Source organism: Nycticebus coucang, chromosome 8 (assembly GCF_027406575.1).
Source record: "Nycticebus coucang isolate mNycCou1 chromosome 8, mNycCou1.pri, whole genome shotgun sequence".
Classification (NCBI taxonomy): domain Eukaryota; kingdom Metazoa; phylum Chordata; class Mammalia; order Primates; family Lorisidae; genus Nycticebus; species Nycticebus coucang.
This window is the reverse complement of record NC_069787.1, coordinates 90,806,210-90,830,669: the sequence shown is the minus strand read 5'-3', so window position 1 is coordinate 90,830,669 and position 24,460 is coordinate 90,806,210. Positions and strand designations below refer to the sequence as shown.

Sequence of the window (24,460 nt, the reverse complement as noted above, 5' to 3'; positions counted from 1 at the left end):
GCCTGATTTGGGATTACAGGCACCCTCCTGCTAGGATATTCAGATTACCAAGACTCTCAGGCGATTTGTGGGCACACTGACACTTAAAGAGCACTGCTCCAAGGAGGTTTGTAGCTCTGAGATGCCAGGGCCTCTGAGGCCAGAAGCTCCACTTACAGCCAAGAGAGTCCCAGGTCTCAGGGAAAAGTGATGGGACGCATCTACCTCCTTGTCACACGCACACGTATGCACGTCAATACGTGTATATGCACACACAGAGCTCTGAGGCTTGGCTCTCCCAGGCCCTTAGGAGAACCTTCTCCTTTTGCCGTCTGAGCTGGGTCAGATCCCCCAGCATTTCCTTTGAGGAATCTCCCCTGGTGGCGTCTCCACTCCTATTTGCACTGTGCATGTCTCTGTGCCCCTCAGAGAAAATGAGCAGGTGTCTGGGGAGCACAGAAGGGAGGACAGAATATCCAAAGGTCTCGCCTTGAGTCTCTGAGCCTAAGGAGACTTCTGGCACATAATCAATGTGTAAAAAGAACATGAATGTGCTGAAGAAACTTTCTGAAATGTAGACATCTGAGTGTTTCTGAAGCTGTGAACAGCAAAGATGAACTCATATTTAAGTGCTCAGAATTGGCAGCAGGTTTTTCATTTATCAACTAACATTTTTTGAGACTTAACCTTGTACCTGTCAAAGTTTTTCACTTATCAACTAACTTTTATTGAGACTCAACCTTGCACCTGTGAACACCTGAGTAAGACACGATACCACACAGTCCAGACGGGACACACACAATGCACTCTTCGCGGCAACAAACATGGCTTGGAGGCAAGGAAGAGGGAGTAATATATTCTGGCTGAGAATAAAGTGCTGGGGCTTTTTAAAAAGGGCCATTATTTCAGCTGAGTCAAAAAAAGGGATAGTCGTGCTGGGAAAATTGGATTGCCAATGCAGAAGAATAAAACTAAACCCCTATGTTTCACCCTATAGGGTCAACTTAATCAACTCAAGATGGATTAAAGACTAGTACGTAAGACTTGAAACTATAAAAATACTAGAAGAAAACCTAGGGAAAACTCCTCTAGGCATTGGTCTAGGCAAAAAATTCATGACTGAGATATCAAAAGCACAGGCAACAAAAACAAAAATAGACAAATGAGACTTAATTAAACCACAGAGCTTCTGCATAGCAAAAGAAATAATCAACAAAGTGAAAAAACAACCTTCAAAACTGAAGGAAATATTTGCTAACTACATATAACTGACAGGAAACTAATATTCAAAATTTACAAGGAACTCAAACAGCTCAACAACAACAGTAAGGAAACAACCCCATTAAGAAGTAAACTAATGACACGAACAGACATTTTTCAGAAGAAGAAAAATGGCCAACAAGCATATGAAAAATGTTCAGCATCACGAATCATCATAGAAATGAAATTAAAACCACAATGCGATATCATCTTACACCAATCAGAATAGCTATTATTGACCTCTTTGCCTTTTCTTTGTTATGACAATGGGAGCCTGTTCACTGCCTACAGCAAAGGTATCTTGCTCTGTAAGCCCATACCTTGATCTTACTCTGTAAACCTATCTTTCTCTTTCTCAATAAACTTTATTTCATGCTTGTCTCAAAAAAAAAAGAATAACTATTATTAAAAAGACAAAAAATAACATGTTGATGAAGATGCAGAGAATAGGGAATTCCGATGCGCTGTTGATGGGAATGTAAATTAGAGTAGCCTCTATGGAAAACAGCATGGAAATTTCTCAAATAACTAAAAATAGAACTACCATACAATCCAGGAATCCCACTGCTAGGTATATACCCAAGGAAAAGACATCACTATAAAAAAAGACACAATAGGTTCGGTGCCCATTGCACAGTGGTTACAGTGCCAGCCACATACACTGAGGCTGGTGGGTTCAAACACAGTCTGGGCCAGCTGAACAACAATGACAACCGCAACAAAAAATAGCCGGGCGTTGTGGCGGGCACCTGTAGTCCCAGCTACTTGGGAGGCTGAGGCAGGAGAATCGCGTAAGCCCAAGAGTTTTCAGGTTGCTGTGAGCTGTGACGCCACAGCACTCTACTGAGAGCGACATAGTGAACCTCTGTCTCAAAAAAAAACACAATACCTACACTCGCATGTTGATCACAGCACTATAAATCAACCTAAGTGTCCAACAACAGAAGATTGGATAAATGTGGTAGAGTTGACCACCTCCCTAAGTTGACCTAATTTTTATAGACCAGACATGCATCACAGTAGGCTTGTTCCTTATGTTGAGCACCTCCATATTTCGACCAGTCTGTTATAGATCTTTGGGTGGTCAGCTTACAGAAGTTCTACTATTTATATAGTGGAATCCTATTTAGTCCTAAAAAAGAATGAAATCATGTCTTCTGCAGCAACATGGATGAACTGGAGGGCATTATCTTAATAGAAACAACTCAGAAGCCAGGACAACTGCCAAATGTTCTCACTTATAAGTGGGCACTAAATAATGTGTATACATGGAAACAGAGTGTGGAATGATGGGCAGTGAAGACTTAGATGGGAGGGTGCGGGCGGGTAGATATGGAGGTTGCTTGGTGGTTACAGTGTCTTTTGCTCCAGTGATAGATGCAGTGAAGGCCCTCACTTCTACACAATACAAAATTAGAAAAACTGCACTTGTACCTCATAAATATATACAAATAAAAAATAACTTAAACATAAAACAAACAACAAAAAAGAAATAGGATGTTTCTGGGTTAAGAAGGCGGAAGGTGCTGCTGGCTGGGGGACTGCCCAGGGTACGAACATGCACAGTATTTTCCTTAAGGGGAAATGCCTAGCTTCTCCAGGAACCCAGGTGGGCAAGGGTCAAATTCCTGGGCCCAACTAAAAAATAAAAAATTCCTCAGGACCTTACAAACCAAGCTAAGGAGTTTGGACTTTATCTTGTGGGGAACAGGGTGGTTAAGTAACAATGGAATCATTAGATGAAAAGATTATTGAACGTTGTCTGACTGTATTGGTGGGGCAAGGAGCAGGAACCCGGGCACAGGGCCCAAGGCCCACACCCATGCAATTGACTCTGAGCCATCTGCAATTTCTCTGCCTTCTTTAGAAATCAGGTAACTAAGGCATGCTGGCCTTCTATCCTATGGGCCAATGAGTCCTGACTCGACAGGCCAGTCCCCAGGAAGTCATCTTACATACTGGCAGTGGGAGGCCCCCGAGGATCACTCAGCTAAGCCCCAACCTTATTGTCCTGGGCGCCAGACACTGCTGAAAGCTAAACTTGCTCCTTTTGCCCTTGCCACACAGAAGTCACTTCCACGGCCCCACGCGCCCCCATGGAGTGCTGAAGCAGCTCCCACAGGATCTTGAGAGCCAATTGGTAAATTTTCAGGAATTTTATGAGCTGGTTGTTAAGCACAGCTATTAAGAATTCTGTTAGACAAAGGCTGTCCAGAAAGTATCCAGCCTTGTACTATGAGAAATAGAGATGCATGTGACTGGGCACTACAAGCTAGTAACTGAATAAATCCTTTAAAATATTTAATAAATACCCCAAATGTAGCACTTCCTAATTATTTACTAGACTTTTCCGTGCTCTCGAGGCTGTCTGAATCTATTGTATCTGCATGTAGAAATTCAGTATAATGGTAGGCTAGTGCATGTCTCTGTCCAACTCCACATTTGGTGACATCATGTTGGTAACTTGGAACTTGCCATGGTAGTAGCATTTACACCATAGAAATTATCAAATGGCTCAGCGCCCATAGCATAGTGGTTACAGTGCCAGCCACATACTTGGAGGCTGGCAGGTTCGAACCCAGCGCCGGCCAGCTAAACAACAATGACAACTGCAACAAAAACTAGCCGGGCATTATGGCGGGCGCCTGTAGTCCCAGCTACTTGGGAGGCTGAGGCAAGAGAATCGCTTAAGCCCAAGAGTTTGAGGTTGCTGTGAGCTGTGATGCCACCCACTCTACCGAGGGCAACATAGTGAGACTTTGTCTCAAAAAAAAAAAGAAAAAGACAGAGAGAAAGATAAAGAAATTAGTAAATGCTACAAATCAGAGATTTTTTTCTACGAAGAGCTGGTGGTAAGACATTTGCCAGCCCACCACTCATCTGCCCCTCTATCTTGCTTGGCCCCTGTGGAAGCCCAGCCATGATTCTCAGAGGCCTACCCTCTCCATAGTAGCAGCCCCAGCAGTGCAACTGGTCTTGCTAGTTAGAGCTGTTAAATGGGTTTCAGGAAGACCTGGTGACCTCACCAGGAACCCTGAGTATCTGCCCATTTGCAGTGACTTAGTCCTGTCATGGGTTATCTGGGTGATCCTTCATGCCTTCCAAAGATTCCATCCACGGCCTCACATACTGCAGGGGCTCCCACGAATGTAGGGAGATGCTGGCCTCATCCCTCAGGTAGGGAATTAAGACAGGCCTTGCCTCCATCAAACCACTTGTTCCATGTCCCAGGTGACAGGCAACTGAGCTGGGCCTCTCTCCAAGGTGCCTATTTCCTGAATGTCACTGCATAGCCAGGTACCATGTAAGGAAAACTCTTAACAAGTTTTCTTAACAAGAAAACTCTTAACAAGAACATACAAGCAGATAGCTAGAGATAGCAACACGCCTTCCGTCTAAATGACTGAACAACATTAAAAAGGTAGTCCTATCAAACTGGAGCTCAGGGAACCAGCGCTGGTACTCTGCCTACTTGCCTCGGAGGTAGCCTTATCTATGGATTGCTGAGACTTATTTTGCCACAGAGTTAAATTCTCAAGAATATCTTCATGACCTTAAAGTTGATAGGGAGAGATTTCTTAAATATGATATAAAAAAATACTCAAGAAGAACGCTAAAGGAAAAGATTGATAAATTAGATTTTGTTACAGTTAAGACTATCTCCTCATTAGAAGGCATCACTGATAGAAATTTGTAAAACATAAAAATGTACATAATACACCACAGAGAAATTTGTAATACATAAAAATGGTGCAGGACCCACATCCAGAATGCATAACTACAAACCATTAGAAAAACACAGGCATGGCTCAAGGAGTAGGGCGCTGGTCCCATACGCCAGAGGTGGTGGGTCAAACCCAGCCCCGGCCAAAAACCACAAAAAAAAAAAAAAAGAAAGAAAGAAAAATACAGGCAACCCAACAAAAAACTGACACAAAATTTGAACAGGTATTTCATGAAAGATAATATCTAATTGGGCCAGTTAGCATATAGAAAGCTATGCAGACTTATTAGTCATCAGAGAAATGCAAATTAAAATCACAATGAACTATCACCACACACCCACAAGACTAGGTAGAACTTTGAAAACAGAATGACAGTGTTGGAGAGGATGCAGAGTGATGGAAACTCAAAGAGAGTGAAAACCGGTGCTACCACTCTGGAAAACAGGTTGGCAATATCGACTGAAGATGAACACACACTTATCCTCTGGCCCAGAAGTTCCCAGCAATGAATGCTTTCGTCCGCCAAACAGCGCGCACTAGAATGTTCATTACATTCATGATAGCCCAAATTGGAGATGATGCCAACGTCTCATCCATTGTAGACGGGAGCATATGCACACCAGGGACTCCCGTACAGCAGTCCAGCGGGTATTGTGGCATGAATGAGTCCCACAAACAACTATAAGCAGATGAGCCAGGCATGAAATAGAACATACCACGTGATTCCATTTTCCTAAAGGTCACAGTGGGCAAAACTCACCCATGGTGATAGAGAAATTAGGATGGTAGGTTCCTTTGGGAAGGAGGCAAGGAATAGGAAAAAACATTATCTAGAATCTGAAGTTTAAAAATCAAAATAGTTTCTCCCACTGTCTTGTGGGCTGTTTCTCTGTTTTGTTTTTTTCGGGAGGTAGAAAGGCGGCCAGGTAGTATTTCTGAGGGAGGCTCTGCCTAACTACACACACCTTTCTCGCTGGCAACAAGCCAGGCAGGAAGTCCAGGGAAAGCTCAGGTAAGAACTGTCCTAGATAAGGATTTCATTCTGGCTCCATGTAAGATTTCCACTAGCAACTCTGCTTTTTGTCTCTTTTTAATTTTATTTATCTAGCATTTCACTTACTATGTACCAGGCACTGTTCAAAGTGGGTCATTAACAAGTTCAATGTGGGGCAGCAGAGCAGGGTGACCATAATCAGTAACAATGCACTGTACTGAATATCCTCCCTTGATCACTACACCTTAGATGTATGTGCAATGAATTTCCACAGGATTCCACAAATATTTTGTGCAAATAAAAAAAATGAAAAAAATCAAGGTGTGTCATTAATATTCACTTTTTTTTTTGAGACAGAGTTTCACTATGTCACCCTCAGTAGAGTGTTGTCCCGTCACAGCTCACAGCAACCTCTAACTCTTGGGCTTAAGTGATTCACTTGTCTCAGGTTGCTGGGACTACAGGCACTGGCCACAGTGCCCGGCTATTTTTTGTTGCAGTTGTCATTGTTGCTTAGCAGGCCCAGGCGGGGTTCAAACTCACCAGCCTGGGTGTATGTGGCTGATGCCCTAACCACTGAGCAACAGGGTCGAGGCTAATATTCACATATTTAATGTGTTAACCATTTGTTCATTCAGCCTACTGGGGACTTGCAAAAAGAATGGCCTCTTTATGGAGCTTCCCTCTGTGCCATGTAGTAGGCTAAATTCTCAATTTTCTCATGAGCTGGGAAAGATGTTTGTTCCCCTTACAGAGTAGGAGACAGATTCAGAGAAGTGACTTGTCCAGGGCCACACAGCTAAGTCCATGGCAGAGTTGAGAGTCTGGTCATCTGTCAACCAAAGAGAGACTGGTACAAATATGAGGTTTCTTAGGTCCCAACTCTCACCTAATAAATCAGAAACTCTGGCCTGGGGGTAGCATCCCACACAGCAGGGCACAGGGCTGGGCTGCTGGAGATGAGGGCAGGGGCCTGGACTGCTTTTCCTTTGCTTGTGGATAGGGGGTGGTCCCTCACTCCCTTCTGGTCCTTGGGCAAATGTCACGTCCCCTCCTCTGAGAAGCCCTCCCGGACAACCCCGACCACTGCCCAACGATGCTGACCCCTTTCCTTTGCCTTCGTCGTCTTCCTTGCCTCTCTTGGTCTTGTATATGAACGAGGCTGAACCGCACGAAGTTGTCTTTCCTGTATGTCAAAAATAGTTGAAAGAGGGGCATTCTGTCCAGTGCAATTCAAGCGCTTCCCTCTACCAGAAGGTCAGTTCCAGGAGGGCTGGGATGTTTGCGTTGTTCACAGCCCTGTCCCCAGACAACGCCTGGCACACAGTAGGCACGGGATAAAAGATGGGTAAGCGGCTGAAGGAACCTGACCGCTCCACGGAGCTCAGTAGCCACCACAAAAGCCCCGCCAAGCCGGAGGGCCCCGGGGGGCGCCGCCCAGGACCCCACAATCCCGGCGCCTTCCCGGCACGGCGGCCGGCGGGGTGGGGCTCGCGGTCATCCATTTACCAGCCTCGCCTCTCCGACAGGTGCGCGGTTAATGAGATTAGCAATTAAAAAGCGGGCGGGCGCCGCGGGCGCCGCGGGGCCACCGCCAGGCCGAGCCGGGGAGGACCGAGCGCGCAGTGGCGGTGGCGGTGGCGGTGGCCGGCGCGGGAGCGGAGCGGGAGGCCGCGGCCATGGCGAAGGCGCGGCCACAGTGGGCCAACCCGCTGCAGTTCGTGTTCGCCTGCATCTCGTACGCCGTGGGGCTGGGCAACGTGTGGCGCTTCCCCTACCTGTGCCAGATGTACGGCGGAGGTGAGTGCCCGCGCCCCCCGCGCTCCCAGCGCAGCCCGGGGCTGGCCCGGCCCGACGGACCGTGGGGACCGAGCGCGGGACGGCTCACTCCGCCGCGGAGCTCCGCGCCCTCCCCGCAGCTCCTCACCCCGCCCGGGCGGCCGAGCCCCGACCACTCCCCGGGCTGCGGCTTTGGGGGCCTGGGGGGCGCGGGGACGCTGCAGTCCTCCTGGAGAGGAGGAGAGGCGGCAACCCCGCGTTTAAGTGTAAAAAGTAAGTAGGAAATTGCTTTATTCAACAGGAACTTCTTGTACAGCTTTCAGATCCGAAACTTAAATACCCCAGGAGCACAGGCTGAAACTCGGGTTAAAACGCTCTTGAGCTATTTCTTTAAATTTTTATACAAAGAAATGGGTTTGGAACCACAGGAGGCAGGAAAGGCAATCACTCTATGTCGGGGTGGGGTGTTTGTTTCTTTGTGTTTTAACAAACTCTTCCTCTGAAGCATCACTGCACGCGCGCTCAGCCGCGCTCCTTAGCCGCGGCGTAGAGAGCTGGGAACACCTTGTCTATGACCCAAAGCACCTAGGTGAAGGCCAAGTACGTTCTTTTCCAAGGCAGGGTCTCAAGGGGGATTCAAGTCTCAGCAGTTAAAAAAAAACAACAAAAAAACGCTTTTCCTCAGTTCCTAGAAATTCCATTTCTGGAATTCTACGTAAAGAAAATAATCAGAGTTCTGACAGAGTTAGAAAATTGAAGTGTGGTGACCATCATTTGATAAGAGCCCTCAACTAAAGGGGATTGGTTCAATAACAGAACATTGAATCATCCATTCAATGGTGCTCTTTGCATCCATAAAGGTAGCACTTTCAAAAAATGTTATATGAATATTTTCTCATGTCATATATTAAGTGGGGGGAGAGTTAGACTTAAAGTTGTATAAAATCAGTATAAAAAGTTAAACAATTCTTTGAAAACATGCAGAGAAAAGAATGAAAAAGTACACCAAATGGTTAACTGTAGTTATCTCTGGGTGATTTTTGTTTTATCTTGCTGAGAGAGACAAAGAGAGAGAGAGGGAATCACATGGGTTTTTTCATTATCAAGGACAATGAAAGATGTTAGGCCAAAGTATTTACAAAATTTAACCCATCTCATAAGCATTGCTCCCTCTGCTCACCTTCACCAGCTCAAGAGCAACTCAAAGGTTAATCCATAGACGTTTCTTTAAAAAAAAAAAAAAGTACTTTCCTAATTCCCCAATTTTTTTTTATTTGAAGTGCATAAATACATCATAATTATGAGAAGGGCAAGTGTTGCCTATGCTGTAACAGCTTTAGAACTGACTTTTGATAGAATTCTCAGACTGAAATTTCTGCATCATTCGGTGCTCTGCACACCCACCCATGGGTGTCTTTATCCTGGGTACATGTTTTCCAAGCATCAGGCCAGATGAGCCTCACTGTCACATGGTCCTTTGGTCCCTTATTTATAGCCCCACCATCACCTACATAGTCTGCAGAGGGACACAAGCAGGGCTGAGTGGTTCTAAAGTAGAATAATTACCAGTGAGTTGCTTGGGAAACCTCAAGGCCTTTAGGTCCTAAGACAAAGAAACAAGAACTCTGGTTTCTGCTACAGAGGATAGTGAGGCTGGCTGGGTGGATATATGGATGAATGGATGCTGGGCAGAGGTGGCTGGTGACTGCATGGATTAGTGGGATAATGAGCAAATCAACGGATGTGGGTCAGTGGATGACACCCTCTCAGACAAGTGTCATGAAAACCGAACAGCTCTGGTATACTGGGCTCTTCCCCACTTAACACCCGTCCTACTCTTCCGAACACTCTCACTCAGTCCATGAGTGCCAAGTTCTGTTCCTCAACTCTTTGCCCAAGATATTTTCTCCATCTGGGATGTTGCTGTTGCCTGGGGAGCTCCCACTCTTCCATCAGGGAGAGGCCAAGTGTTACCTTCTTTTGGTTGCTCTCTCTAACTTCCTGGCAGAAGGACGGGCTCTCTCTAACTTCCTGCTACCTGGCAGGCCACATGAGCACTTGGTCAGAACTACACATTGTTCTACAGTTTCTCTGCCTTCCCCCACCCCTAGCCCAATCTCTGTGACATGGTGGAGTCAGAAGAGGCACCCAATAAATACTGGTTGAATGAAGAGCAAGGGTCTGTTATGAGGTTGAGGGAGCTGGTAGGTCCACCAAGCCTTTCACGGAGCAGCAAAGTCACCTATTAAGAAGTGATTTATGTTGCCCTAAATCCGGGCAATTTACAAACCCATTCTTTACCTCCAGGTATGGGGTAAACCAACCACATCATGAAACACTCCAAAGGGGTGTGGAACTTTCTAACCCCAGCCCAGCTGTGAACACCTCCCACAAACAAAGAGCTTGTTTATAGACCACAAAGCCTGACTGTGCCAAAATACTTCCCAGAATAAGACGGATTAGGGTTTGTCCTTTCCATGGGACTCTGCCCATGACTGGGAAGGCTTGTTTCCTTCCTGCTCTCCAGGTCAGGCCCAGCCTGAGGAATGTTAACTCTAAAGATTACATTCCAGGTACCAATCATCTCTGCAGCTCTAGCCGCCTGTTCTAGAAAAAAAAAAAATTAAAGGCAGCTAAAGAAACTTCACAAAGTCTTTTTTTGAAAAAGTCACAGGTTTTGGGTGACCATGTCAAAGTCTAAGGCCATGGCTGTTCAGGAAGAAATCAGGAGCACAAGTGGGCTCTCGATTAACATATAAAAATAAATAAATAAATAAACCAGCGATTTATTTTATATAAATGTGTGCATGGAAGAAAAGTGGTAACAGTTGTGTAGCCGGTGGAAGCATAGAATTTTTTCCTCTTAATTTTCTCTATGTGATGTTTGAACAATAAGGAGGGGAAATCAGGGAACACCTGACTGTGCAGTGGGAGAGTGCACTCCCAGACTGGATGCTCCATTGCCTTGAAAATCCCCTACTCCTCTCCGGGGCAGAAAACCAGCTATTTCAGCCCTCTTCTCTGTGAATCTCAAACTTTTTAAACAGGGGGCCAGTTCACTGTCCCTCAGAGCATTTGAGGGCCCGACTATAGTTTAAAAAAAAAACAAAAAACTATGAACAAATTCTTATGCACACTGCACATATCTTATTTTGAAGTAAAAAAACAAAATGGGAACAAATACAATCACACCGATACATGTGGCCCGTGGGCCGTAGTTTGAGGACCCCTGGCTTAGAACATGGCATCTCAAACTGTAGCCTACCTAAGGATCCTGATAAACTAGAGATTGAAGGACCCCATTCCCTAAGACTCTGATCCAGGGACCCTGGGGGATGGGCAGGATTCTACATTTCTAACAAGCTACAGGGAAAGGGTCAGGTTGGATGTTTGGCCCCAGGCCTGGCAGTTGGTTACTGACTGACTTTAACAACTGGCTTTTGGTGGGAGCAGCAGGACCCAATTCCCAGCACTTGCTGATTATTATGGTATAAATACTTCTGTCCCAGAGTGTGGAGTTGGGAAAAGTGAGGACAGTTCTTGTGAGCTGGTCTGAGCCAGCCCCAGAACACCTCTGTAGCCAGATGCTGTGGTGGCCATGGCTCTGCAGGACAGACCCAGCCTGGGACTGATCCATACTGGGTTAGTCCATGAGCCAATAGGTAAAGCTCTGCTCTATGCTGTTTCTGCAAGACTCATTGGTGGGACAGAACCTTTTTCACAGGTCGTAAGGTACTAACTACGTCCAGTTTCCAAGATGAGTCAAGATGCTGGCCCCAGCAGTCATGAAATACTATGGTCGGGAGCCCCTACTCACCTGAGGTTTCCACACTCAATCCTGGGCTCTACTGGGCTCCTAGCATGTGCCAGGCATAATGTGCAGCATTTTTTGCAAGTATTCAACTTGGTTTTCATAGCACTCCTGCAATTGGTCCTGTCATCCCCATTTACGGATGGGAAATAAGTTTAGAGAAGTCTGGGCTTGAGCCATTTCTATTCCGAACCAGGACCCCCTCTCCAGCATCCTGCAGCTTTTGAGAAAGCAGAACAGAAGTGACTGCTTCAAATGTCCAGGCCTTTTAAGGACCCCTAAGTCAGAATTGCCATGGCTCAGGGTACTTCTTCCCCTGGTTCTGATGTGACACTCCTTGGAGTGTCTATCACATCTTAGATACCAGCTGTGTATCTAAGATATCCACCTTCACAGATCTCTTGTCCCCTCCTTCTCTCCACTGCTGCTCTTCTCAGAGTATATCCTGAAAAGTCTTCCTTGTGCCTTCCCGGTCACCAGGAAACCTCGTTCTCCCTCCCTACATTAAGGCAACCTCCTCCATGCAGCCCTCCTTGGTCCTCTCTCCTAAAGCCGTCCCTTCCTCAGGATGCACTGTGGAATCCAGCATGGCTTACCCCACTCAGCAACCAGTCAGGAATGCTATGTCCACTTGCTGCCAGAGAAGCCTCTATTCATCTGCATGTTAGAATCACCCAGGAGCTTTTTCTTTTTTTTTTTTTTTTTTTGTGCTTTTTGGCCGGGGCTGGGTTTGAACCTGCCACCTCCGGCATATGGGACTGGTGCCCTACTCCTTGAGCCACAGGCGCTGCCCCACCCAGGAGTTTAAACAATACTGATGCCTGCATCCCACCACCAGAAATCCTGGTTGGGTTGGTTTTTATTTTCCTTGCCTGTGCTTTTGTTCTTTGTTTCCAAAAAGTTGTCGGGGTTTGACTTCCCAATGAGAAATTTGGGAGGGAAAGCCAAGATGAAAAGCAGGTGAATGAGGAGAAGGAAGGCACTGGGGTAGAGTGTCACACAAAATACAGCAATGGTTCTCAAACTGGGGTCTCCTGACCAATGCTTTAGTTATCTCCTGGGAGCTGTTCTCTGTGCTCCTTAAATTCACACACACACACACACTCCAAAAAGAAAAAAAAATCAGGTTAAGAACAATCCCTGCTGTAGTTTTTGTAGATGATAAAGATGTGTAAATGGTAGGAGAGAAAGAGTTTGGAAACCTGGGTAAGTTTTCTTTTGAAAGTGGCTGACTCTCATTTGTCTGTCTCTTCGTGGGCCTCAAAGGAGACAAAGTATGATGCAAGGATTTATAGGGATAAATTTCATATAGAAAGGAATGTCTCCCCTACTGAGATTCTTGGGTTTAACAAACAGATAAGGTATTGGCTACGATAATTAGAAAAAAAGTAACAACATACTCTAAAATAACGTGTGTTTGGGTTATAAACGTAACACACGCTCATGGTAGAATTCTGGAAAATATAGAAATCTACAAATAATAGAATGCAAAATCACCTGAAATTCTATCACTCAGAGGTTAATAGTTATTAACATTTTTGCTTTAAAAAATCAGAATCATATTTATATGTGATTCAGTATCTTGCTTTTTAAAGTTAACCTTTTATATTTATTTCCAAAGTTATGTAGCATTCCTTTAAAATATAAACTTAACTAGCTCCATAGTATTCCATTTACGGAGATAACATAACTTGCTTAACCATTCTCCAATAGTGGAACTTTACTAAAGTTTTAGACTGGTGTAAGCCAATGGCCATCAATCTTTTGATGGAGTAGTTTGATCCATTTATATTTATTATCAGGTGATAGTTTCTGTTTTTTTGTTTGTTTGTTTGTTTTTGTTTTGTTTTTTTTGTACTTACTGCAATGTTATCTATTGAGGGATGAAAGTTGAAAATTTCAGCACACTTTTACTTCTTACTCCTTTTCTCACTCCTTTCCACACATAACAGTTTTTGTTAACATAATATGGGATTTCAGATACATAGTGATGACTATTTTACTGTTAATATTTTGTGTCTTTGTCTTCTCATTTGGGAATTACATTTTCCATTTGTATTATATTATGATGATATTAACAGTATTATTTTTAGACTTAATTCCATTTTGTTTATTTACCACTACTTACTTCTTTTTTTTTTTTTTTTTTTTTAAATTTTTTTTGTAGAGACAGAGTCTCACTTTATGGCCCTCAGTAGAGTGCCGTGGCCTCACCCAGCTCACAGCAACCTCCAACTCCTGGGCCTAAGCGATTCTCTTGCCTCAGCCTCCCGAGCAGCTGGGACCACAGGCGCCCGCCACAACGCCCGGCTATTTTTTGGTTGCAGTTTGGCCGGGGCCGGGCTTGAACCCGCCACCCTCGGTATATGGGGCCGGCACCCTACCAACTGAGCCACAGGCGCCGCCCCCACTACTTACTTCTTATATAACACAACTCCATATATGAGTTCTTTATTTTGATCCAACATTGATTGGCTGCAGTTCATCAGCAAGTGATTTTTTTTTAAGGAATAGTAAATAGGTGGTTCACTTTCTGAGTATGTCCGAGACTACCTCTTCTTTGTAGCAACATTAATGGGCTACACTTTTCTACTCAAAAATCTACAGATGCTTTATTGTTTTCAGATTGTTATTTCTGTGAAGAACTCCACAGTCAATTGTATTTTTTATTACTTCTAAGTATCATGAATACTTAGAATATTATATAAATTTATATGACATTATATGAATCTTATTTCAAAAAACCCCACATGCTATTTGCCTAGGTATTAATTATGTTTTCATCAATTTTACCTAGGACTAGTGAGCCCTTTCAGTGCACACACCCAGAAAATATTTTATAGAATTTGTTACTGTAAATGTTCCAGCTCTGTGTCTTGAGTGTTTTTGTGCCTTAGTTCTTGCTAGAAACAGAGAAACGTTTGGGCTTGCTGTCCACATCGCTTCTTTTCTTAGGATGTATATTTCTTTATCCTTTGGCTCTGGACTGTATAATTTCCTAACATATTTTATACTTCATGTATTGCCAGCATTGGGCTTAAATTCAACCATCATTCTTTTTTTTTTGTCTTATAAAATCTTTTTCTTCTTTGTTGGTGGTCTTCATCAATTCCTCATGCTGTTCCCTGAGCACAATGTTCTCTTGACTTTCACCTGTTCCTCACAGAGGAAGATGCTTGCTCTGATACTTTAAAGCAGTCCTTGTATTTTGATCTACAGTGTGTTACCAGAGGAACATGTGGAATTCTACAGGAAAGAAGAAAGACTCCTTTCTGCCTGCTCATCCTCTCTGAGGGAAGAGTAGGCCAACATAGGCTTGCCCAATACACACCTTACTTAATATAGAAACAGAATTACTCAGAGTTGAAAGTAGTTTTATGTGAAATTAAAAAACAAAACAACAACACTGTTTTCAGCAACATGGAGAATTTCCCAGACTTTTCCATCATGGCTCCCAGGTAATGGCCTCATGACTCACCCACCCAACTAGAACCCCCACTGGAGACCCACGCCCCATCAGTCAGTTATCCAACAAACATGTTTTGAGCTCCTACTCTGTGCCAGGCCCTTTGTTAGGAGCTGGAGATGTTTGGGAGCCAGGAGAGCCCTCCCTACCCTCAAGGAGTTGCTGTTTGGGGGTTGGGGGTGCAGTAGACAGTCCATGTGGTGACAAGTGCCTCAGTAACAAGGGTATGAAACCAGAAAGGGGCACCCCCAACTTGGCTGTGGGTGATCTGGGGGTGGGGGGTTCCTGGAGGCAGTGATACATATGGAAGGGCCAGTGAGACCTGAAGGATTCCTTCCTGTGCCAACAGATACTCACTGGGGCGCCAGCTCTGCCCAGGCTGTTCTGAGCAGAGCAGAGCAAGAGCTTCCTGGCTAGTGGGGAGTCAGACACCAAGCACACAAATAAATCCTAGCTTTTTTTTTTAACCTAGAGAACTGTTCTGAAGGCAAGTCCAGCAAGGAGTTAGGAGCACACGAGGGCTATTTTAGCAGGGGCAGACAGGGAAGACCACTCTAGGAAACCAAGTATGGGCAGAGAACAGAAAGGAGGGAGAAGGCACTCTGGACAGGGGGACAGCAAGGGTGATGGCGCGGAGGCCACCTTGGCAGGAAGGGCAGGGGCCTGCAGTGGAGGGGGGCAAGCAAGGGAGAGGAAGGTGGGAGCCCTGTCCCCCAAGGCTTCAGAGACCAAGGGAGGGAGTGTGGATTTGATTCTAGGTGTAAGGAGGAGCCAAAGAGGGTTGGGCAGGTGCAAGGTTAGGGCTGGAGGAGGCAGAGAGTGACATGGTCTGAGGATAAGGGATGGGGCTTGGGGAGGATGGTTCTGTGAAGATGTGAGGGGCCGTGTTGGTGACTGAGTGCTGCTCTGTAGGAGCAGGAGTCCTGTAGTTGTGAATGTCCCACCCACCAGGCTTAACACAGGTGTACACCTGGCAGAGATGTCACCACAGGCCTCAATATGTACCCCAGTTATCCATTTCTACATGACAACACACTTGAAAACTTCAGGACTTAGAATGATGGAGTTAGAAAGAATGAAAAAGTGTGTTGACTTAGAAAGGATGATGGAATTAGAAAATCCATCTGTTGTAGCAACACCACTTGGCAAGTCACACAGCAGTAATTGTTTTCAGGCAAGAATCGTCAATGGATGCTAAAACTACTGGGCATAAGTATGAGAAATGGGATCATTACCCTGTCTCAAAATATCTCCTACAAGATAGTTCAGAATTTCAAAGGGAATGTAGGTAACTTTCAGCAGAGAACGTAGAAGACACTACCTTAACTAAGTGAGCAAAGTCTGCTTCGCCAAGAATGGGACACCTTGACATCTTGTCTGGACAAAGACACAAGATTCCTTTAGTATTTCTGCCAAAACCCCCAATGAGGGACATTTCACAAAATAACTGGATGGTACCCCTCAAGGTGCCAAAGACATGAAAGACGACAAAAGAAAAAGAAGGCAGAGCAGTTCCAGATGAAAGAAGCTGGACAAGGAGAGTCCACATGTGATTGTGAGCCAGATCCTGAGCCAGAAAACGGACTGCAGTGAGACAATTGGTAAAATTTTGAAAGGTCTACAGATAAAATAATAGAACCGTATTGGTGGTAATTTGCTGATTTTGCTAATTGCACTGGGATTATATACGAGAATGTCTTTCTTTTCTTTTCTTTCTTTTTTTTTTTTATAAACACACTGAAGTATTGAGCAGTAAAAAGAAAAAAAATAGAGGTTTAAAACAGCAATAACTAATCATTTCTCACAGCTCTGTGGGGCACCTGAGCAGTTCCTCTACTTCCTGTGTCTGGCCTTGCTCGTGTGGCTGGGAGTCCCTCACATGACTGGCAGTTGGCGCTGAGCTGGCTGGGGCTCCTCTGCTCTCCTCCACGTGGCTTCTCATCCTGGAGTCTGGACTGGTTTGTGTACGGGACCATCTCGGGTCACACTGTAAGAGGAGGAAGGCAAAGCTTCAAGTCACCCTGTGGCCTGGCCTCTGGAGCCCATATGGCATCCTTTTTACCACATTCTACTGTACAAGGCAAGTCCCAAGTCCGGCCTAGATTCACAGGGTGAGGAAATAGACCCCATCCCTTCAGGGGAGGAGCATTGGAAATGTGTAGCTGTATTTAATGTCCCACACGGGTCCCATCAGGATGCATGGGGACAAACACAACCATTTGCAGGCCCCTATTTGCTTCTCTCTGAGGCTGATATCTCCTTATGCAGAGCCAGAATCAGAATTTTTATATCAAAGAAGCATGGGAGCAGTCCTATGGAAGAAGGTTAGTAGTAGACTTGTTTTCAAACTGATTGTAAAACAATTTTTTTCTTTTATTGAGATATATTTACATGCAGAAAAAAACCCATTCATTTTCTGGGTTTTAACAAACACATGCAGTTATACTACTACCACCACAATCATGCCACTTGTAGTCAACACTTCCCCATTCCCCTGCTCCCAGCCGCAGGCCTGGTTGTGTTCCTATAGTTTTGCCTTAGAATGTCATATAAATGGAATCACACTACTATGGTTTGAATGTGTTTAGGGGACACACAACCTTTATTGTTGTTTTAAGCCTCTGTTTTTTTTCTTTTTGTGTGTTGGAAATTTAATCCCCAATGCAATAGTACTGAGAGGTGGGAACTTTAAGGAGTGATTTGGTCATGATGGATCAATGTTATTCCCGTTATCTCAGGAATGGTTTCATTATCAAGAGAGTGGGTTTGTTACAAAAGTGAGGTCAGCCCTCTCCTGCACTCTCTTGCCCTCTTGCCTTCTGCCATGGAACGACACAGTTAAAAGGCCCTGGCCAGACGCTGGTGCCAGGCTTTTGGACTTCCCACCCTCTAGAACCATGAGCCAATAAATTTCTATTCTTTATAAATTACCCAATCTCAAGTATTCTGTTATAGCAACACAAATGGAGACACACATTCTTTGGTGAAATGTCTCTTTATATTTTTTGTACAATTTTTTGAAAATGTTCTTTGTTTTGTTACTCTGGAGTTTTGAGAATCAACAAAGTCCAACTTTCAGTATCATAAGGTCCTGTTTTCTTCTATAGGTTTTATAGTTTTTAGTTGTACAAATGGACCCATGATCTTTTTTGAGATTTTTTTTTAAGTATAAAATATGAGCTAGAGGCGGCGCCCGTGGCTCAAAGGGATAGGGCGCCAGTCCCATATGCTGGAGGTGGTGGGTTCAAACCCAGCCTTGGCCAAAAACCACAAAAAAAAAAAAAAATATATATATATATATATATATATAAGCTAGAGATTGAAGTTCATTTGTTTCTGCATATGGATGTTCAATTGTTCTGGCATCATTTGCTAAAAATTCATTGTAGAGTAAATTCACTTGGATTTTGTGTTTGTTTGAGTGTTTGCTGAGGAATGAAAGAAATTATTGCTGGGTAAGGCAGAAGAACCTTCGTGCTCCCTCCTTGGCTCTAGGCCTTAGATTTCCACCCTACCCACCAGGCACTGGGCAGCAGGGCAGGTCCCGTCAAAGGGACAGTCTTCATGGACCCTGCCAGGCTTTGTATGGTTACTGTTTAACACCTTAAATAAAAATTAGATTATCTTATAACCACTGAGACTTTGAATGTTACTCCAAACCCTCAGTGTGTGAACACAACCTTTATTGTCAAATATTTAATGAATAAAAACCACTGATGACCTCTCAGACTCCTTTGATGTAGAGAGGAATCTGGCAAGGTCCTGAAACAAGTTTCTGCAGGGCAAGAAGGGAGCCGAGCCTTAGAGGGGTCTTCATAGCAGAGTCTGAAAATGAAAGAACAGGATTTGCCTAAGGCCCCCATGCCCAGCCTGGTGTTATGGGACCTCCTGGTCCTGTGCACACAGCTTGTGCTTTGCTCTCCATGGTGTGGCCATGGAGATCTACTTGGTCTTTGTTCCAAGCATTCTACTTCTGGGACTTGTATCCTGAGGAAATAACAAAGCAAGTGGATGAAACATTGTCCCACAGCTTTAAGAGGGTGGGAAACTGGAAACAACTCAAGTGTCCAACAATTGGTTAAATGCATTCTGGGTTCATTTTCAGAGTGGAATGCTATGCAGCTATTTAAGGGGTGATGCAAAGGTTCATTGTGTGCTCAGGAGAGTGCTTGTGGAATACCATAGAATGAGGAAAATAGATTAAAGAACAGCACATTTGTATCAATACAGTGGAGGCATTTGGGGTGAATATTAGATGTTTATGTGAGCATATGTATTTCATTGTTGACCTTAATACCTGAGAAACCAGTTCCGTCTATGACCAGACCTTAATCCCTGCAGCTGTAGTGTCTGGGTTTGATTTTACTCAGAAGTCCTTCCCTCTTTTTCCACTGGACATTTTATCAGGTCCACTGCCAAAGAGCCAGAAGCTGAGGGAAAGATGGCCAAGGGACTACTAGCAGGGAAGGAGGACCCACAGGAGAATCAGTGGGGCAGCCGTCTGTGGGACAGGTGTGGTGGGTGGCCCTGCTACAGGCTCCCTGCCTATGTCCATATGCCTGGCAGCAAGGAGTGCTTCCATAGCTCCATTCACACTCCCTGGCTCCCCACCCTCAAAGGGCACTTGTGTGCAGGTGGCTCCTTGGGAGCCAGAGAGTCAGAAATTTTAATTAGTCATAGCGCCTTTGGTTAGGATGGAATTTTAGGCTGAAGGCCCCTGTATAAAACAGAGCCATACGGAGATGCTGTGTAAAAGGAGAAGGTGCCCTGGAGCTCTGTCTACTGGGCTCTCACATCCCCTGACTCATCTCAGAAGATATTGGGCCTCCTGGACTATTCTGTGGTCCTGGACAATAACGATATAGCTGAAATTCCTCTGCCCAGGCGATCCCTCAAGGGCAGGGAGCAGGGCTGCTACTCCCATCCCACACCAGCTCCGGGCCTGGCCCAGAACAAGTGCTTAGGAAATGGCTTTTTTTTTTTTTTTTTTGCAGTTTTTGGCTGGGGCTGGGTTTGAACCCACCACCTCCGGCATATGGGGCTGGGGCCCTACTCCTTCGAGCCACAGGCACCACCTGGAAATGGCTTTTTTATATACGGCCTTACATGGGGACACCATCGGGGCTGTGCACAAAACCCAAAGGAAGTACACAGAGGTGGACAGCTGAATGTATGGATTTAGATACGATGTTCAAAAGATTTAATAACTCAGTGGTCCTGGCCCTGATCAACCATTAGTTGCTGAAATAGAAGATGGAATGGGGTTTTGGCAGAGAGGCTAAGTCAGGAGGGCAGTGAGGAAGGCAGTCAAGGAGCTCGGGACCAGGGCAGTCTACAACCCCAGGGTGGAAGTATTTACATATTTCATAACTGACATGGCTGCATGTCATCCATGGACAGATGGGGAAACATACAGATGGATGGATGAATAGAAAGAAAAAGTTAGAAGAAGGGACGGATGGAAGGATGGAAAGAAGGATAGGTGGGTAGATGGGTGGATGGATGGATGGAAGCAAAATGGATAAATGAATGGAAGACAGTTCAATAAGAAAAATGGCAGAGGGCGGCGCCTGTGGCTCAAGAAGTAGGACGCCTGTCCCATATGCCAGAGGTGGCAGGTTCAAACCTAGCCCTGGCCAAAAACCAAAAAAAAGGAAAAAAAAAAAAAGAAAAATGGCAGAAAGACGGCCATATGGGAAGGCAGAAGAATGTGCAGGCAGACAGGTAGAAGGACGCATTAGCAAGTGGAAAGACAAAATAGATGGAGGGGCATTTGCACAGAGGTTGGGTGGGTGGCAGAGAAAAGCCCCTTGGTGATGGCCTGGCTCTCAGCTATGGATGCCCACAGGTAGCTTCCTGGTCCCCTACCTCATCATGCTCATCGTGGAGGGAATGCCACTCTTGTACCTGGAACTGGCCGTGGGGCAGCACATGCGGCAGGGCAGCATTGGAGCATGGAGGACCATCAGCCCTTACCTTAGTGGTGTCGGTACGTGATGCCCCTCCAGTCCTCTCCCACCCTGTATCCTGAGCAGCTTGGTGGGGTGGGGAACCCACCAGCAAAGCTTCTGGATCAAGGGTCTAGCACAAAGTCCAGGAGAGAGCCCTTGCCTGGGAAGGACAAACAGTCCAGGAGGGGGTGCCATGGACTGTGAGCTGAGAGGGGCTGGGTTTCTTACCTTAGGACAGTGGGATAGGAGGAAACACACCCCCGGGGAGCTGACGCCATATTGCTTCTGTTCTCTGGCCTTTGGCTTGGTCATCTGTAAAAGGGAACTAGCTGTCTAACAAAGGAGCTACAACTCCAAGGCCTAGCTAATGAACATTCTGGGAACTCAAAGGACCACACCCTGCTAATTAATGGATCTCTCTCTTAGTGAGAGACCTACTATGTGCTGGGTGCTGGCCTAGATGATGTATGTGCATGAGCTCACGTAGTCTTCATCACGCTGCTGATAGGTTATGGCGTGCCCTTGATAACTCGGTATCCAGAAGCTGAGGCACACCTGTGTAGATAGTGGGAGGGCACTTCTTTATGTCATGGCACTCCTCAGCTACCTCACACCATCATCAGCCTGCCCCGCACAGTCCTCCCACCCCAGGCTGTCTCTGTAAGCAGGAGGAACTCTGACCAGCAGTGGCGGTGGTCTGTGCTGCTCACCCCTCCCACCTGAAAGGAGGCAAGAAAGCAGAGTGACATTGTAGGAACAAAGAGGGTTTAAGCTTTCATGTGACTTACCCCCACATGCAGAAGAAATGTGTGTGGCCTCACAAATAATCTGTAAGCCAAAAACTGCCTCCCCATCTTAAACAGCTATTAATTTTTAACATGGAAGTGTATGGTTTTGTAATCTGTCTAAATAAGCAATCCCAGAGGACTTCCCAGAGGCAGCATTTTCTGTGTCATAGGAAAGATACCAGGTGCTTGTGCCAATCAGGGAGGTGCTGTGCTGGTAAATGTTTAACAGCCAGCTCTTGCAGTGGGCCAGAGGTAGAGGAAGCCCTAAGCTGTAGCGACTGCTGACACCTGTGGTGTCAATACTCCCACCGTGGCCTGTTTCAGATACTAACTAGATGTCCCAGCACGTGGGCTTGGGGAGAGGTGGAGTCATTGGTGCTCAGGGCTGGTGTGGGCCAGCTTCAGAGGACCACTGGATGCCAACCCTCTCTCTGCTCCCAGGTTTCACCCTGGGCTTTGGATGTTCCTGACCAGATTAGGGGCCACCTCCAATCCCACCATTCCTCACACCCTTGCTCCCTGCCACCTCAGGAAAGATATGGCCCAAGTGACTCAACCAAGGTGAGCCAAGGAGGGAGCAGCTATCTATCCAGCACAAGGGTGGCAGTGACAAAGTGCTTCTCCCACAGTATGAATCACAGTATGATTCATTCACAGTATGAATCCTAGTTCTGATGCTTACTAGCTAGGTGGTCTGGAGCAAGCTCTGTGCCTCAGTCTTCTCCTCTGTGGAATGGACACCATACTATTGTGAGGACCAAAGGCACATAAAGTACTTACCCAGCACAGTACCTGGCACTGAGATCTCAAGAAAGTGTCATCCACCTCATGTCCCAGAAGATGAGGAGAGAGACTGGGGAAAAGCAAAGCCCCTTATGAGGTGTCCAGGTCATGTTCAGGCCCCACACAGACCCGGTGAAGGGAGGACTTGCAGTCCCCAGGGCAGTCACTGCAGACGTCCTGGGAGTGCACACTGGCCAGGCAGAGGGAAGGGGCTGCCCTCAGCACCGCCGTCTGCTTCCTCATAGGGGTGGCCAGCGTGGTGGTGTCCTTCTTCCTCTGCATGTACTACAACATCATCAACGCCTGGGCCTTTTGGTACCTCTTCCACTCCTTCCAGGTGAGCAGGAGCCGGAGCGAGAAAGGGAGAGCAAAGCAGGGCCACCGCCTGGGGGAAGGGGTGGAGGAGGTCAGGGTGACAGCCCCAGAGGAGCCAGCAAGTGGTGCGAGGAGCTGGGGGAAGCCACGCAGCCCAGGCCAGAGGGGGTGGGGCTTCTCCGTATGCCACGTTGTGCTGGTGTGAATCTGTGTGTGAGTGTGTGCGCGCACGTGCGTATGTGCACATGTCTGGGGAACAGGTCCACTCCTTTCATTGCATTCTTTCTGAAATGTGGGACCCCTAAAATATTAAGAACCACAGTGTAGTGGGCATGTAGGAAATCTGTGGGGAGAGGCTGGGACGGAGTTACCTAATCAGGGCACCTCCTCCTCCCTAGCTGCTCTCCCCCTTCCTGCAAGGTCACTGTCCTCCAAGCTCACTTGTCCTCCAGTTTCTGATCCCAGGCCGAGTCTCTCTTTTTCCCTGCAGACCCCAGAATTCTCCTAGAAGGACCATTGTTACCATGTAACACACAATAGGGGCTATTTTCCAAAGATAAACATTTCACACCACACATATCTGATTAGAGCCACAGCTGACCCTATTGTAGGAAATATGGAAGGGGCTGGAAATCATAGAGGAGAAAGAGAAAACTCCAGTTCCACATCAAAACCTGTTGTATCCAAGACAAGAGGAATTTTGTCTAACTAGATGTCTCAGTGCGGGGGCTTAGAAAGAGGTAGAGCCCTTGGTGCTCAAGGAAGTCTATGAAGACTGGACACAGCTATGCCTCCCCCCAGCCTTCTGGGTAGAAAGGGAGCGGCTCCTCTTACTCTAGAGTCTAGGGACTGTTTCCCCTCCTCTGTGCAGGGCTGTCATGTATGGTTGGGTAGGTTGTACACTGCACAGTGGCATCCCCAAATGAGGGCTTGATTTCTCTTCCCAGCTCCTGCCCTCGCACTCCTGGGGTCATGCTGCCCCCATTCACCTTCCAGGAACCACTTCCGCCTTGGCTCCTTCCAGAGCCAAGACCTGTCCTCAAACTTCAAAAGCAAGGCAAGGCTGGCTGTGGACTATGGACTGATCCCATTTTGCTTCTTGAGTGCTTGGGTTTGGGTTTAGCCTTGACTCTGTGCTTGGGTGAATGACTCCAGTGACCCTGACTTGGCCTCTATGCTTGGAAGGTGCTACATCCACATCCCACTTTGACTTCCTAATGAGCCCTACCCAGCTTGCCCTGTTGCACACATCCCTGGCAGGCAGGATTCTCTGCCCTCAGCTTAGCTGCCTGGAACTCCCCAGAGTTCTGTGAAGACTGGCCACAGCTCTGCCTCTCCTCAGCCTTCTGCTGAGCAGCTCCTCTTACTTGGGAGTCTGGGGACTGTTTCCCCTCCTCTGTACAGGGCATGTATGGTTGGGCAAATTGTACACTGCACAGTGGCATCACCAACTGAGGGCTTGCCATACATGTTGTAGGCATTATAGATTTTATAGTAGAGGTAAGTTTTGACAGATGGAAACAACATGTCTTACCTTAAAATAATCAGAATAATTTGGCCATCTCCCAAAGGTGACAATAAACTGTCTCAAGAAAGGGGCACTTTAATC

The 24,460-nt window shown here is 46.1% G+C and overlaps 1 protein-coding gene across 1 annotated transcript in view; it reads left to right on the top strand.

Annotated features, from left to right (window-relative positions):
• Positions 1–7,532: 7,532 nt before the first annotated feature.
• SLC6A20 (solute carrier family 6 member 20) overlaps positions 7,533–24,460 on the top strand; it is a 34,315-nt gene continuing 17,387 nt past the window's right edge. Inside the window, exons 1-3 of the mRNA XM_053599689.1 lie at positions 7,533–7,758; positions 20,863–21,003; positions 22,782–22,873. Of these exons, the coding sequence (XP_053455664.1) occupies positions 7,638–7,758; positions 20,863–21,003; positions 22,782–22,873 (354 nt within the window). The 5' untranslated portion in view covers positions 7,533–7,637. The remainder of the gene's footprint in view (positions 7,759–20,862; positions 21,004–22,781; positions 22,874–24,460) is intronic.